Genomic DNA, 17,684 nt, shown 5'->3' with positions numbered 1-17,684 from the left:
AGCCTTGGTAAGCTCCGAATAGATCAGCCCCACCATCTCAGTGGATGGGAGCACCCCTTGCAGTCCAGACTTCCTTGCTCATGTTCTCCCTCCTTCTGCTCCTCATTTGGACCTTGGGAGCTCAGTCCGGTGCACCACGGACAATGAGGGCTGCTGAGAAGCCAAGGACAATGGCACTGGATTTGGATCCTACTACGCATACTGGCTTTTGGGGGGCCTAGCCTGTTTGGATGCTCACCTTCCTGGACCTGGATGGAGGGGGGAGGAACTTGGACTTCCCACAGGTCAGGGAACCCTTACTGCTCTTTGGACAGGAGAGGGAGGGGGAGTGGAGGGGGGAGGGGGTAAATGGGAGGCGGGGAGGAGATGGAAATTTTTAATAAAAAAAAAAAACCCAAAAAAAGATTTTCGAGAACTCATCAAAAAAAAAAAAAAAAAAGACAACAGGTGGAAGGAAGATAAGCATTAAGAAAAGCTGTCCTGACTTCAGTAGGATCAGGGAAATGCTTAATGAAAACCACGAGCCATCAAGGGGCTGGAGAGAGAGCTCAGTGGTTAACAGCAGTTGCTCTTACAGAGAAACCAGGTTCGGTTCCTAGCACCCACATGGCAGCTCACAACCATCATCAGCAACCCCAGGTCTTCTGGCCTCCATGCCCACCAGGCACACACATTGTACAGACAGACATGCAGACAACACCCATATGGACATAAATTCATTAAAATTTTAACAAGACACGGTATATGCCTTCTGTAATAGCTAATATAAAGGTGACTCTTAAGTGGATGGCTAGGAGGTAAATGGTACAGATGTCTAGAGAAAGATTGAAGTACTTTTATCCATGCAATCCAACAGTTCCCTCCTGGGAATTTAACCTTAAAACGCTAGATTTAACTTTAACCTGGACCAAGATCTCGCAAAGGGGAATGAATAATAAATAAACTGTGGTGTACTCATATGGAGACACCGCTTAACACCAAAGAGGAGAAAGCTATTGATTCATGCAAAATGCATGAGTCTCAAATGCAGTTTTCTAAGACAAAGACTTTCTCAAGAGGTTATATGCTGTGTAATTCCGTTTATATCCGTGTCCCAAGAGGACAGAACTGTGATGGCAAAGAGCAGATCAGTGGCTGCCAGGGGCTAAAGGTATGGGAAGCTATGACATAAAGACCACAAGGGACATTTTGGTGAGCATTAAACTTTTCTGTATCCTGGTTGTAGTTAGAGCTGCATGAATCTATGAGAGCTGAAATAATAAATCTATATATGCTAAAATTCTGAGAGCTGCAAAAAGCATTTTCAGTATATACAACAAAAGGAAAAATATCCATTATTTTTTAAAGAGATAAGGGGAGAAAAGATAGGGTAACTCTAATACAAGAAATTTAAGGGTTGATGAAAACAAATGAGATCTTAAAGTGTGTGTGTGTGTGTGTGTGTGTGTGCGCGCGTGTGTGTGTGTGTGCGTGTACGTGAGTGTGCATGTGTGTGTGCACGTGTGCATGTGTGTTATAGATGAGTGCCAGTGTCGGCCAGAGGACGGGATTGGATCTCCTTCGAGTTACTGACTGTTGTGAACCATCTGACTTGGATGCTGAGAATGTAACTCTAGTCCTGTAGGAGAAAATACCCTGTTCTAAACCACTAAGCTATGTCTTCAGCTCCCAAACAGAATTTGTAGGTCATCCTTAGATCCTAACTTAAACAAACTAACCTCCCAAAAGGCAATTTTTATATAATCTGGAAATTGAAATGATCCTAGAATTACATGTTAAATTTAAGTTTCTGCAGTATGATAATAGTTGGCTAGATAAAAAAAACAAAACATTTTCATCTGTTACATATGTATTCTGGAGTACATGTGGGTATGAAATAGCATTAAATCTGGGGCTTGCGTCAAAAGACTTGAGGCCGAAAATGTCTATGCTAATGACTGCAAATACAAACTGGAGATTGGTTATCCTATGCTTTATTTTTAGTATAATTCTAACTCTCCAGAAATCTTTCTTGAAAATAAAAGGTTTTAAATAGTATTTTTCAACATTTATTATAAAGCAGTAGACACAGGCCTGCATTTGTTCTCAATCTCAATGTCAAATTTTTCCAATGACTCCAAATAAATGCTGTATATGCCAAAAATAATACTGACATGGAAAAAAACAATCTAGAAATCATATACTTTCATCAATAAACTACTAAGATTACTAGGTTAGTAAACATTTGCAGTTAGATTTTAAAATAGCAACTCAAAGCAGTTTTCAATGACACCATCAGGAAATAGGGGAAAGGTCACTGTAAAGCGACAGCTTTGATCCTATGAATCTCAGCCTCCAGACAAAAATCATCCAAGCCCTTAAACTCTCATTAATATTTACAAGGCAATGCTTCCTCCTGCTTGCCCAGCTTGCTCTTTTGAGCGTTGTTATTATTTATTGTTTCTTGAACAGTCAGCACCGCATGGGATTCAGATGATAAATTTCTTCCCTGGGGGACACTACACAGTCACACAAACAGAGCACAAAGACTACAGTTGTTTAAGAAATTAATGCCAAATGCAAAACTGAGGAGCACATTCCGATTTTTTTAAAATAAGGTTATAAATTGTAAGTCCTAAGGGAAGAATACTCATTCAAACCCATGGCTGTCCACCTCCACACTGCAGTCTAAAAGATGTCAAAGGGGTAAGGGAGAGTTCTAGCAAACCCTTTAGAGCTCCTGTTGGCAGGAGAGACGTATAAGTTGCAAATGTAAATATTTAAGAAGAATTTAGGGACTAGAAAGATAGCTCAGTGGTTGAGTGCTTGCTGTTTCTGAAGAGCATTGGAGTTGAGTTTCCAGCACCCATCCTGGGTAGCCCACAGCCGCTAAAACTTTAGCTCCAGAGGATCCAGTACCCTATTCAGTCTCCATGGGCACTAACACTAAGATGCATATATATTCTCACACACATAGAAAGAATTAAAAGTAAAATCTTATTTTTTAAAGAAGAGTTTAAGCCTGGCTTAGTGGTGCATGCCTTAAATCCCTGCTCTTGAAACGGGAAGCAGAGACAAGCAGATCACCATGAGTTCCAGGCCAGCCTGGTCTACATAGCTTTTCCAGATCAGCCAAAGCTACATAGCGAAGTTTTCTCAAAAAAAGAAAACAATTTGAACCCTTTTAAATGTTAATAAGTGTATATAAAAGGAGTTCAGCTGGCAACAATGAACCCAGAGCTGTGAATTATGAGGGAAGAAATATCCAAAGATCCCACCTCTCATCTGCTATACCCATTTGTAGAAATAGTTGAGCAAGAGTGTATTTCCATTTTACAACTTCTCACTGTTATACTATGCACAGAAAAATCAAACTACTACAATGTCAGTTTATAAACTATTTTTCATAATAATTATGTAAGTCTTAAATATGATTTTCCCACACTCATATTTTAAGTGCTTACTTTTATCATACTTAGCCTACCTGGAATGTTCAAACTCTTACTCTTAGTTCGTAGGAGGGTTATTCCAGGCTTCCTTCCCAATGTGTTTAACAGCCTAGTTTACAGAAGATGCACAATATTTAGTAAATATAAATAAATCACACTGTTGAAAAATAAAAGCCTCTGCTTTGATACCTACCAACCTTTTTGGATTTATGGATGATGAATTACTGAGTTCTCCTCTTTAAGTTGAACTGCAACGGAATCTATTGAAAGCCATGTGTCTTATCTAACAAACTATGCATCTGCATCAGAACACATTCTCCTTTCTCAGTGCATCATACACATTCAACACCTGATTTGTTTTAAAGTTTTACTTTATTTTTAATTGATACATAATTGACTATGGTACTGTTTGGCCTTTTCTGAAGAAAGGGTTCTAGTCATTGTTTAAAAAGCATGGGGTGGGTGGTAAGACGGTAGAAACCAATGGTCTAGGGGATTTGGAACAAAAAGTAGCTGAAATGACTTTCTGTGAATTACAATTATTTTGCCTTTTCAAAGTCTGTAAGTATTATTGTTATAAGAATATAAAACTATTTCTGCCTCAACTTTAAGGATCACAGTGATTTATGCTCTTCAGAATTTGAAAGACAAGATATTAAGGCTCTCAAGTTAGAAAATTTTCGATATTACTCTATAAAAAAAGGCTAAGGCTTTTACAGCATAACTTTAGACTCTGCGGGTTCAAAAGTTTTATCGTTATTTTTATATTTTATTTCCTTCTTTTTAACAACCATACATAAAAACAGCTTTCCTATTTCCCCCTTTGCAGGTTACATTTTATCTCAAGGAGATCTGAATCCAGATTAGCTGTAGGTAATAGGATGGGGATGTAGGCAGCTGTCTAGCTGTCACTGACGATCTGTCTTGCGATCAGCTCGCGCATTATTTCGTTGGTACCGCCGTAGATCGGCTGAACCCGAGCATCCACGTAAGCTCTAGATAAACGAGAAGAAAGTTGAATTGATATAAACATGGTAGAAATGTTAAGTTCTAGATAATTGCTAATTATTTAACTAAGGAACGCTCAGCAGTAAGTGCTCCTTATAACTGGTTTTTCTAGTCCAGCATTCCTACTAGGTTGGTATACTAAAAGCCATTAAGATAAGATATGATAATTCAAAACAACACAGGCACACTATCATAATTTTATAAAATTGAGCATATAGCGCTCGCTTCGACAGCACATATACTAAAATTGGAACGATACAGAGATTAGGCCCCTGAGCAAGGATGACACGCAAATTCGTGAAGTGTTCCATATTTTTAAACCAGCCTACAAACCACAAACCCAGAGAACCTAGACAACAATGAGGACACTAAGAGAGACTTACATAGATCTAATCTACATGGGAAGTAGAAAAAGACAAGATCTCCTGAGTAAATTGGGAGCATGGGGACCTTGAGAGAGGGTTGAAACAGGGAGGGGAGAGGCAGGGAGGGAAGCAGAGAAAAATGTAGAGCTCAATAAAAAATCAATAAAAATGAGCACATATAACAACAACTTGAAAAGTCTATGTTTAGAAATGCATACAACATCTTGGTTTCTTATCTTTTAGTCTCCCCAGAAAGTTTAAGTCAACTGACCTTAAGGAAAAAAAAATAACTTATTTCCAGACATTCCTTTTAATTTTAATCACTACAACCACCACCTGATGCTTTAAAAAATTATTTTTCCCCCAAAGTCAACAAGTAGCTTATCCTGGGGGGTGACTAGGTCACTCTTGTCTAAGTGGCTGGGCCCACTGGGACACACACAAGCCCATGACCAGGGCCACTCTCCTCTCATTCCGCTGCTGGGAGAGAACACTGACGAACACAGGGACTGCACTCAGGACCCTGATCGGTGACAGTTCTGCCACTGAGCCACGTCCCAGGCTTAGGACTCTCGTTAGACAGCTATGGTAGCAACCTCTATTTTCACTCCTTCTCCTGTCCCTGTAACCCTCTGGAATCCAAGGGAATACTCACTACTGCTTTGCAGGCTAAAAAGGAGAGTTAGAGAGGCTGATGCATTTGTTAATTAATGATCACCATTTACTGGTGACATAGCTGTCCGACTGGAACAAGAATGTAGGTGTCTCGCCTCTTTGGCAAGAGAACTCTTATTAGGTCACAGTGCTTTCATTGTCCCAAGCCTGTGGAACTAGTTATTGAGCTCTGGACTTTTCATGGAAAGAATATGTAAAGGCCTTTCTTTCTCAAATACAAAATTGGGGCTTTAACTGTTTAATTTCTAAGACAATATGTGCTAATTTGTTGGCATATGACCAATTTTGAACTCAGACTTTCCCACATCTACCAAGGTACTTTGCAGATAAGTAAGTAGATCCTCGTTTAATATTTACCTCCACGATGAACTGCATTATAAGGGAATTAGGACGCTCAGTACTTTCTGAGATCTATGAACTCCACTCCCAACCCTGGAAGATTCTGTTGTTCTCTACATCCTCTGAAGCCTTTCCTAGCCTGCCTGCCTACCCGTGCAATCCCAATGCTTCAGACATTTTTGAGCTGGGTTGGGTATTTATTTTTCACATTAAGGAAGTTCTACCAAGATATGCAATGACAGACCAGCAGACCTTTCATAAGTTACCTATTAAATTTACTAAGATTAACAGAGAAAGGCAGTAGAGAAATGTTTAACTCCAGTGAAGTTTTCTGTCTCAGCTTCTCCACCTAGCTAAGAGATTTTCAAGGGTCTAATGCTAAACCTAAGAAATAAAACTAAAACCAACTCACATGCCAAGACTTAGCTATCTAAAAATCATAAAAGGGAATAAAACACACCTTTTACCTATAAAGCCAAGACACAATAACTTATCTATCACTTTCTCCACCTCCCCACCCCCACACTAATAATGTCGCTTAACCTGGGGGAAGTGTGAGAATCCCGAGTTGGATGATTTCCTAAATAAAAGTCTGTACACTATAGCCACACATGGTTTAATATGTAATTGGCTTCTTGATATCATCATTTCCCACATCTTGGGGGAAAGAAAGGACGTCCAGCCTGACCACCCCCTCAAACTTCTGCAGCCAGGATGTCCAGCCTGACCACCCCCTAAACTCCTGCAGCCAGAACGTCCAGCCTGACCACCCACTCAACCTCCTGCAGCCAGGACGTCCAGCCTGACCACCCCACCCCCAAACTCCTGCAGCCAGGACGTCCAGCCTGACCACCCCCTCAAACTCCTGCAGCCAGGACGTCCAGCCTGACCACCCACTCAACCTCCTGCAGCCAGGATGTCCCCACTCCAACTAGCTACCCTCATACTGTGAGCCAAAACCAACCCTTCCCTCCCTTCAGCTGCTTCTGTTAGGGGATTTTATCCCACTAATAAGAAAAGTAAGTAATGCAAGGAGTGTGTGTGTGAGATAGACAGACAGACAGAAACAGACAGAAGGGGAGATATGAATAACTTAAGGAATCACTCTTTTTTAATAAAAAGGTATATATTTTAAAGCCAAGCATCAAATTTAAAAGTATGCTGGACTCTTCGTTATCTTTAAAAATAAATCCTAATGAGAAGCTAATAAAATAAAGCCACTTGTGTTTGCATAAACATATTCACTGAAAATGCACATTTTGGTATACTTTCCCTATATGTTTATTTACTATATAAGGTACAGTAAGAAAATCTTATTTCTTCATATCCTTAAGAAAAGCATCAGTCAGGTGGTGGTGGTGGTGCATGCTTTTAATTTCAGCACACCAGAAACAGAAACAGGAGGATCTCTATGAGTTCGAGGCCAGCCTGGTCTACAGAGCAAGTTCCAGGACACCCAGGGCTACACAGAGAAATTCTGTCTTGAAAAGAAAAAAACAAAAGAAAAGCGCATAGTAAGAAAGGAGAGAAAGAAAGGGTGTGGGTTTGGTATATTGTAGGAAAAAAATCTATTTAATTTTTTTTAAAAAATCAGATTTTTTTTTTATGTAAAGAAAGAAAGGCATCATAGGCTAGGTGTGGTGGTGGCTCACACCATTAATACCAGCACTTGAGGCAGTGGCAGGTGGAGTTGTGTGAGTCTGAGGCCAGCCTGATCAGACAGGGTTGTACAACAAGACCCTACCTGAGGGTGGGGAGAAGGGAAAGAAAAGAAGCATTGTAGACCCCCATACTTACTTTGCAATCGGGTACTCCCACATATATCCCCAGCCACCATGGAGCTGTACACACTGATAAGCTACGCTGTTTTGTAATTCAGATGCCCTAAATGATGAAAATAACAAGCAGAAAAAGAGATATAGTTGAGTTGGTAGAGTACTCACAAATCCTACAACACAGAACTGCAGTGGTAGTGTCTGCCTGTAACCCAGCACTCAGGAGGTAGAGGCAGGAGGATCAGAAGCTCAAGGCCAGCCTTTGCTACATAGTGACTAGAAGGCCAGCCTTGATAATGAAACCTTGCCTTTAAAAAGTTCTCTCACTGCTCAACAATTTATACTTTTCAGCACCATTATGTTTATAAGCCTGATATGTTCAAGAACAGGCTATTAACTATGCAAAATTCTCTTTCCAAAACCAAAAATATGTAAAATTCTTTTTTATACCTTTTCCCGTAAGCCAAAGAACGTGTCATAGTTTACAGAATGAAGTGTAAGCGCTTGGTAACGTCACATTCCTCTTTAATCTCATAATCTGGTCATTATAAAATCATTACACAAAGCACCGTTCGTGTATTTCCCCTGTCTAGCAATGAGCGAACTGAACTTGAGTTAATAAATAACAGTGGGAAAATTTTTATGCTGCTTTTGGGCTAGTGAGAAGAAATGGTTTTTTGTTTGTTTGCTTTCTTCTTTAAAGAAACTATCTGATTTAAACCACACTTGCACCTTAAAACACATAAACACTTTACAGGGGTCTGTTCTCAAACTCCCCTTTAGCCGCATTGCTAACCATCCTTAATCCAAAGGCAAGCTTTTCTAAACTCAATAGGACTTTGGTCAGACAGTCGATACTTAAGCATTTTCTTAGACCTGGAAAACACCCCACATTCTGTCCAACCTAAGACCTTCCCAGATAACCTAAAGCTGTCCCCAGAGACTTATGTTTAGTTGGAGTCACTTAATGGAACTCGACACCGCAAGCCTCCCAAATTTTATCCTTCTATTCTGTCTCACTTTGCTGCCACTCTTTAGATAATTTGAAATTGAACTTAACACTTGAAGCACTCACTGATCCTACTTCAAGCTCTTAATAGTTCACCTTTAACACAAGTGATGAGTTACATACCGAGCTGAGTAATTTTTAGGGCATCATAAACAAACCCAGTGGGACTTTCCAGATTATTTCAATGCTACTTTTCACTTGCAGACCTCTTCCTTTAACGCCTTCAAGGTCTAAAGTCTGGCAGAATCCCATAGCCATCTGAACAAACACACATTTTAATTACAGTAATGTGCATACCAATATTTTGCCATGGAAGCTGAGCCAGAGTCCAGACGTTTTGCTTCATGCAATTGCAGACAGCTGTCCACAAAAGCTCTGGTTACACATATGTTGGTTTTTAATTCTGCTAGTTTATGCTGCACCGTCTAGAGATGAAAGGGGGGAAGGAACATATTAAAAGCATAGATTTGAACTCAGCACCTCAAATGGTTACATAGGAAAAAAACTTTAAAGCAAAAAAAGTGAAACTGCCGGGTTTTTCTTCCAATAAAAGGGTTAACAGAGAGAGAGAGAGAGAGAGACCCCTGTATCTTAGCATTTTAAAAAGTGTAGCAAATAAAAATAGGTAAGCACCTGGCATAGTTTAAAGGAACCTGCTTAAAGAACATCATGATTTAATGTGTTAGCACCATCTTGTGGTAGGAGCCATCACGTACAGCTACTAAAACACCCAGTTTCCTGGGGGTTAAACAGGATTTACTGTGTGTTAATGAAATTAAGGGTATTTCCCTACTGTGCCTCTTTGGCCTACAGTGAAATAATAAAATAACATGATAGATGGGCAAGATGGATTTATCTAATCACAACCATCATCAAATACTTATTAGGTTAGTAAGCACAGTACTAATAATAGAAACGGAATAGGTAGTAACCTTAGCCTCTCACATCCCTCTGGAAGGGTCTCATGTAGCCTCCAACTCTTCTGAATGGTCTTATCTGCAAGTGTTAATAACTATGTGACCACCCTCGCCTGCTCCTCACAGAGAGCAATAAGCTTGGAGATCATTCTGTTTAGACCATTCTCAACTGTCCTGATTGGTCTTCCTTCTGTCGAGTTCAGTTTCACTGTTCCACTGTTCCTTGGCTCTCACACGCTGAGCTTTGAGTTCACATCTGTTCTTGCTGGCACCAGCTCTTGAACCTCCTTCAGGAAGCTGGCCTGGACTTGGGTAGAGCCTCCAAATGCATACCCTATTCTCACTGAGGTCAGAGGCCCATCTGTGGCCAGCTGCCCCTCATTTCCTTGAGAAACCTACAATTTGATCATGCTGCTGTGGGGTGTGTGAGACGCCCATTGTGGCCACAGGCAGGCACACCTGTGGAGGCTCAAATTAAAACTTGGAAATGAACCTTCAGGGCCCACAGGCAGGCTTGAGCTCTTGAAGGAGGTTGTGAGAGCCGTCTATTAGGGCTTTGTGGTCTACTTTTATACTTGTGCCCATGGCAATTCTCAAGGCATAAAGCTGAATTTTCAGAGTGGTCAGTGCAGTGCCGGGGTACAATTTCGGTACCCCGGTACAATTTCAGTATTTGTTCATTGTTGGGAAACCAAAGCACAGGAATAGAGCACTGGGGGACTGGGAGAGAGCTGGGTATGTCTTCAGTGGGAACTTTGCGGAACTGATGCCTCGAGTGTGCCTTTGCAGCACTCTCTTCTAGAAGGACTAACTGGCATCTAATGATTGCAAGCCAAGCTGTAGCAAGGCCAGCAGCATCCAGCTTCCACCAGGGAGTCCAGGCATCCAGGGAGTCCCAGCATGTTCCACATGCTGGGCGTGGCCAGATTTTTTCTAGCTTCGTTTCTACCTCTGTACATCCTTTGGCCGGATATCTATCTATAATCAACATAACGCTCCCCCTCCCTCCTTACACGTTCATGTTTACAAAGAGAAACATCTGAAAACATGGTCAAATCATTTTCTATAGACATCCAAAACCCTGGGCCATGAATTCTAAGTCTGCCGCTGGCTTAAATCTATGACACTATATAACATTTTATTTGAGAGAAAGCAAGCTGGGATAGAGAGGAAAATCAGACAATTCTCAAGAACTGTTGCCCCATATGATGTTACATATGAGGCTTTATGCACAATTTAGAATATGTAAAGGTCACGATCTTGCTCATATGAAAGCTATTCTACACAAATGCTGGGAGCTTCTAGAAGCTGAAGTTAAAATTCAGACCCACTTAAAATTCTTACTGCAGCACATCCACTAGGTCCAGAGGTCTAAAAATAACAAACGCCGCCGAGTACATAATTTACTGTCTGAAGATAAGGAGATTAAATATTTACATATTCTTGGCACTGAACTGGGAGCGAGTGAACAGAACTGGTCTTTGTTCTTCACCAGAAACAGCGTCATGCTTCCCGAAACCACTCAACTAGTGGCTGCGAAGGATAGCATCACCCATTGGTAGGGCGCTTCTCATGAATGACCAACATGCTCACTGGAGTATCTTTAGTGGTTACAGATACCTGCTAACAGTAAAAAGTGCAGCTTGACTTTAGAGAGATCTTAGCCATGCACAGTGGCATAGTGGCATGGGTCTTAAATTATATAGCACTGGAGAGGCAGAGGTAGGGGGTCAGGAGTTCAAGGCCAGCTTATACTCTATGAGCCTGCCCCCCCCCTCTCTCTCTCACACACACACACACACACAAGAAATCTCTGTAAGCAACTAAGTGAACTGACTAAAATCTCTCTCGACATTCTGAATGAGGGCCAGGCGCGGGCTCAGCCATCAAGGCACTTTCTGGCATGCCTGCTGACCTGAAATCCAATCCCTACGACCCACATGGTGGAAGGAGAACCAGCCCCCACAAGTTGTTTTCTGACCTCCACACACTTGTCATAGGTGTACATAACCCCCCACCTCCCCCCACACACTTGTCATAGGTGTACGTAACCCCCCACCTCCCCCCACACACGGTAGGGGGTGGAGAGGGAGAAAGTAAATAAACTAAATATGTAATTTTTTTTTTTTTTTTGGTTTTTTGAGACAGGGTTTCTCTGTAGCTTTGGAGCCTGTCCTGGAACTAGCTCTTGTAGACCAGGCTGGTCTCGAACTCACAGAGATCCGCCTGCCTCTGCCTCCCGAGTGCTGGGATTAAAGGCGTGCGCCACCACCGCCCGGCTAAATATGTAATTTTTTAAAAAATTAAGCAATAAATAACACTTATCTTGGAGCTTTTGGATTTGAAAATGCCTTGGAATGGTTAGTAAGCTGAATCACTAAAACAAAACTGTGAGTTGTTATAAGCATATATCATGATTTAAATATTTATTAAAAATGAACTCAATTTGGTACCTAATCTTACTACTAATTAATACCATATTTAAGGTCTTAGGAAGTAGACAGTTTTTGTTTGAAGATATTGACCTGAAAGACATCTTTTCCTTTTCCTATATCTTTCACAAATAGCTTGTCTTTAGAATCAATAGTATGTACCACACAGGAAATGACGAAACACGCTAGTTAGTAAATACCATCCCACCTTCACTTCACTGCCCACAAGTGACTCTGTGGCTGGAGAGATGGCTCTGCAGTTAAGGGCACTGACTGTTCTTCCAGCGCCCACATGGTGGCTACAAACGTCTCTAACTCCAGTTCCAGGGATCTGTCGTACTCTCTTGACCTCCATGGGCACCAGGCACAGGAAACCACATGGTGCACAGACATACATGCAGACAAACGCCCATACACATAAAATAATAATGTTTTAAAGAATGTAAATTCTAGAATAGAGCATCTGTGTTGTTTTAGTTTATCTCTCTGCCCTAACTGCTTTATAAATAAAGATAATAGTAATAACTATTATATAGTTATGAAGAAAAACATAAAACTGCATTAAACACGGCGTCTAGAAATGGAAAGCAGTTAATAAATGATACATATTATTGTTATTACTAACATCTGAGTTATGCAGTTTTATCAGTTATTTCAGGGTAAGCCATGCGCTGTGGTTATCACCCATGCAGTCTTGCTGAAACTCCTGTTCCTTATTATAGTAACACTCTAGTCTACAAAGGAGATGAATTCTGTGATATGGACCTGAGTAGGCAGAAGAGCCAAACGTTCAAGACTCAAGACTTATAGAAAGAAAGGAAATATAATTATGTTAAAGTAGCATTTGGCCAAGTGTAGCATGGTATGTACAGGTTATCAACTTCAGTTACTAGAACCAGAGCGCGGTCAGCTCTAGAATAAAAGATAATAGGGAAGTATTAGTCATCTGTGTTACTGCATGCATTTCTAACTTGAATTATGAAAATATTTTTAAAAAACGTACAAAAGAAAATTGAAAGAAATCCCAACATATTCTTACTAGGAAAACAATAGAACTTTACATAAAGATATGAACCTTAGGGAGCTGGTGAGGTGCTCAGGGAGTGAACAGCTTCCTACTTAAGGATGAGGACCTGGGTTTGGATTCTCAGCACCCACAAAAAAGCCAGGTGTGCTAGTTTGTCCCTGGAATCCATCTGCACACGGTGGGCACACAGACAGGTAGACTGCCGGGGTCCACTGCCAACCACTCTAGCCAAAACAGTGTCAGGTTCAGTAAGAAACCTTGTCTCAACAAACAGCCGAAAAGCTGTGGAGGAACACACTGCATCAACCCCTGGCCCTCATACACGTCTACACAAGCGCACTGACCTACACATTCGTGCACGTGCTTACCCCACACAGCATACACACAACCCCACACAAGTATCGAGACCAGTGGCTCTCTGCATTGCTCACACTGCTACCCTTCAACCGAGTTCCTCACGTTGTAGTGACTCCCAACCATAAAATTTTCCATTGTTACTTCATAGCTGTAATTTTGCTACTCTGATGAATCGAAATGTAAGTATCTGATATGTAGGATAGCTGATATTTGATCACTGTGAAAAGGTCACTCGACCCCAGGGGTCGTGGCCCACAGGCTGAGAGCCGCTGATTGAAGATTACTACTGCCACCTACTGAAAATCTAGTGAACTACGTGTGTTTTGTAGGAGGGTAACACAACCCATGCTTTGAAAAACAGGCATATTTATCTTTTGTTATGAAAATAAAATATAGTTATGTATTGCTTAACAAGGTGCATCAAATAGGCCATTAAACAACTTCACCATCGTGTGAGCCTAATCGGTACAGGTCAGATGTTCGGCGGAGCATCTTGACAGGCAAGATACATGGTGAATAACGGAGTCTGAGGATTCCGCTGGTGTAACAGTATTTTAAGGTAAACTTCCTTTAATGAAAGAAGTAATTCTGCCTGAGACAGTGACAATAAGTATAGCATAAAACATGAGCAATAAAATTTATTATCAAATATTACATCCTGCCTGAGTGCACTGTGTGTGTCTACACGACTGATTGGCTGCTTACACCAGCATCGCCGCCATCACGTGGAGCCACCATGTTATGACTGGCACATCGCCAGGTCTTCCGTGCAGTCCATCATTCATGACTGCACTGCTATACATACACTGTCATAGTACATGACTATATTTTAAAGTATATACATTTATTTCTTGTATGCGTGTATGTGTATATGTAGTATGTGGGCACAAACATACCACAGTGCCTGAGTTGAGATCACAGTTTTCAGGAGTCAGCTCTGTCCTACCACGTGGGTTCTGGGACTCGAACTCAGGTCACCAGACTTGGTGGCCGGTACATTTACCCACTGAGCCGCCTCACCAGCCCCCAGGACTGCGTTTTAAAGGAATCCTTTTCTTTTATGGAACAAGAGCACAGATCTACTTCCTTTATGGTTAAATGTCTAATAATATGCTTTGTGGATTATTCAGGAAATATGGGTAGAGATCTATTTATTATGTCTCTGTGTGTGTGTCTGTGTGTGTGTATGCATGCACATGCCCGTGGAAAGCAATATTCCAAGTACCTTAAATGCACTGCCCCATCAAATCCTTACAGCAATCACACAAGGTAGGTACTGATATTATTCATAAACAGAAAAATATTTCTACTTTTGAATAAACACAACTCTTATACACTTCAGGAATTTTTCATAGTAAGTTTTACAGTTTTGCATATTAGATGAATTTCTAAAGTTTACAAACAGGAAAATATTTCTTCCAGAACATAGTTTGCCTTGACAGTAGAGATTTCGGGAGCCATGTGAGGACGTAAGCACACTTGGCCACAGCGCTCAAAAGGTTATTCCTGTAATGCTATGCAGATGTCCCATTACTACCTCCCCTCCACAAAGCCGCTCCAGCAGGCTCATTCGACTTTAAAAGGCTCAGACTTAATGTCAACCCTCAGCCGCTGGTGATTAGTTCCTCCAGCATGGTGACTGTGTGGTTCACACAGGAAAGCAGGGAGTCCAAACTTGCATGTCGCCGTCCCGGTCTTCCCTGTTGGCCTCTGCGACAAGCCTCTCCTGACCTGCCTTTTCTCTTCTCCTTTCCTCCTCTGCTTCTTGTGTGATCTTCCTTTTCTACGTCACCATCAAGTCTCAGTTTTCTTTGGGATCTGCCGTTGGCCCTCCTCTCATCTCGGTGTTCCTACACTCTCCTCTAGGCGTCCTCTCTACTGTCATGTTTCTAAAGCCACCCTGCGTCAGAATTACACTTAGCATTTCACCCTGACGCAGCTTGATGACGGACTTGATAAACTCACCTGTATGTGTGCAACTGTTTTCCCAAAAGCTTTTCTCTGCTTAACATAGTTCCTGGTTTCTTCAAACATGAACTCACAGGCAGAAATTGCCAAATCTGCAATTAACAGTCTTTCCTGGAACCCAAAATTAAGCAGTAAGCATTATTACATAAACAATTTTCATACCATTTCAATGAGTCCTATAAAAAAATTGCCTTAACAAACTACTAAAGGTCATGTTTTAACTTCCTTCTTGGTGCTAAGAAAAGGCTTCCCAGGTCTGTGGTGATGGTGACACAGCTAACACAAGGCACATGCTGCTCGGTTTTTATCCACACTGTCTGCACCCACACACGGAGTTAGCGCCCACACAGTCTGCACCCACACACGGAGTTAGCGCCCACACAGTCTGCACCCACACACGGAGTTAGCGCCCACACTGTCTCCACCCACACACGGAGTTAGCGCCCACACTGTCTCCACCCACACACGGAGTTAGCGCCCACACTGTCTCCACCCACACACGGAGTTAGCGCCCACACTGTCTCCACCCACACACGGAGTTAGCTCCCACAGTCTGCACCCACACACGGAGTTAGTGCCCACACTGTCTGCACCCACACACGGAGTTAGCTCCCACAGTCTGCACCCACACACCCACACACACACACACACACACACGGAGTTAGCTCTCACACTGTCTGCACCGCACACACGGAGTTAGCGCCCACACTGTCTACACACACACACACACACACACACACACACACAGAGTTAGCGCCCACACTGTCTACACACACACACACACACACACACTGAGTTAGCGCCCACACTGTCTCCACCCACACACGGAGTTAGCGCCCACACTGTCTGCACCCACACACGGAGTTAGCACCCACAGCTGACTTTTCCTCCTTGTCCACTACACACTAGTGCACGGATGGAGCACTGTTCCACAACATCCTCAAGTCCACAGCGCAAATTCTTCCAATCAGCACAAAAGTAGCTTTAGTCGCCGAATTCCACCACGCTGGGATTTCTGTATTCTACTCTACTACTGGAGCCACTGGCTTCTGTAGCCACCATCGGGTGGACACACTCACACCAGCATGTAAGCGCCAACAATTAGGCAATTCCGACCCCAAAGCACAGACTGTGATGTGACGGATCTTTCTGTTGAACACTTTCTTCCCTTTGAGTCACAGTAATTTACAGAAGACCTTCACTTAAGAAGAAGCCAGAATCATTGCAAGGAAGAATGACAGAAATAAAATACCTGTTTTCCTTACTTTGTTTACATTTTGGTTGTAAACAAAAATGTTACTTCCTTATCTGACCTGTAACAGTGGTCTTTCTTTATATGCAGTTTGATACTCAGATGCCTGTTGTGGATCTATACGGCTCTTTATTTCTGTTCAGTATCTCACCGGAAGTCTCTAACCAGAAGATGGCCGTGTTAGGCATTTAATACCTGTGGGAGTTCTTGCATGAGGTAGTAGAAGCCTTTATTCTCTTCCCCAAGTAGGGCACTAGCTGGCAGTCGGACATCTTCGAAGAATAGTTCTGCCGTGTCCTAAGAAACACGGATCAAGCAGAAAATGCGTGCATTGGTTTCACAGTAACACTGACAATTTCCACAGAAGACGAAACAAAGACAAACTGGAATGGACGTGTGGAGATGGAGCCATAAGCGAGGGCGTTGATCTAATTCCATCTCAAGCCACCGTGTGGCTTTCTCTCGGCACTCCAACCGTCACTCAGGCCTTGACACTGTCCAGTTCTCTAGGTCCTGGGAAGGGAGAAATTCTACCACACATTAAACATGCTTTCTGGTAATATATACCAAAATACTCTTATTACTGCAAAACTTTCTAAATTTCACAGACGGTTATTACAATTACAAAAGCTAACGTTCCCATTTCTTAAACAGATACTCAAAACTTCCTGACTCCTTCCCATTGCTGGGCACAACCAAAGCAGGGGAATCACAGAAGTCCCTGCTGTTTCTGAGAAGGCATCCTGACAACCCGCACGGGAAGATGCCAGAAGGACGCTCCATATCCGCTTTCTGGCGGAGAGTGGACAATGAACTTCCAGATCCGATTCACACCATCACCTACCTGAGCTTTCATTCCCATCTTGTGCAGCTTCCGGCCCTTGATAAATCCTTTCATTCCGTTCTCCACCAAGAAGAGGCTAATGCCATGGGCAGGCGATCGAGCTTCACGATTGGTTATGGCGACCACAATCACAAGGTCACTTAACCAGCCATTAGTGATGAACACCTGCAAACACCCAAATGCACTGTAATGCCCTGTGATATTCTGCTGTATGAGCAAGCCAATCCTGGGGGAGGGGGAGTAGGGAAATGTGCAAGAAGACTAGCACAGGCAGGAGGGGCTACCCCA

General features: G+C 42.2%; 1 protein-coding gene and 1 pseudogene across 1 annotated transcript in view; one reads left to right on the top strand and one right to left on the bottom strand.

Moving 5' to 3' along the window:
- Positions 1–3,781: 3,781 nt before the first annotated feature.
- Positions 3,782–17,684, bottom strand: part of Acadl (acyl-CoA dehydrogenase long chain) — a 30,541-nt gene continuing 16,638 nt past the window's right edge. Inside the window, exons 6-11 of the mRNA XM_038338959.1 lie at positions 17,397–17,561; positions 16,748–16,849; positions 15,298–15,411; positions 8,897–9,024; positions 7,613–7,699; positions 3,782–4,423 (exon numbers count right to left, since the gene is read on the bottom strand). Coding sequence (XP_038194887.1) covers positions 4,330–4,423; positions 7,613–7,699; positions 8,897–9,024; positions 15,298–15,411; positions 16,748–16,849; positions 17,397–17,561 — 690 coding nt within the window. The 3' untranslated portion in view covers positions 3,782–4,329. The remainder of the gene's footprint in view (positions 4,424–7,612; positions 7,700–8,896; positions 9,025–15,297; positions 15,412–16,747; positions 16,850–17,396; positions 17,562–17,684) is intronic.
- Positions 4,654–4,753, top strand: LOC119822038 (annotated as a pseudogene).

This window comes from Arvicola amphibius, chromosome 8 (assembly GCF_903992535.2).
Source record: "Arvicola amphibius chromosome 8, mArvAmp1.2, whole genome shotgun sequence".
NCBI lineage: Eukaryota > Metazoa > Chordata > Mammalia > Rodentia > Cricetidae > Arvicola > Arvicola amphibius.
Note: the sequence above shows the minus strand (reverse complement) of the source record. Positions and strands in the feature narration are given on the sequence as shown.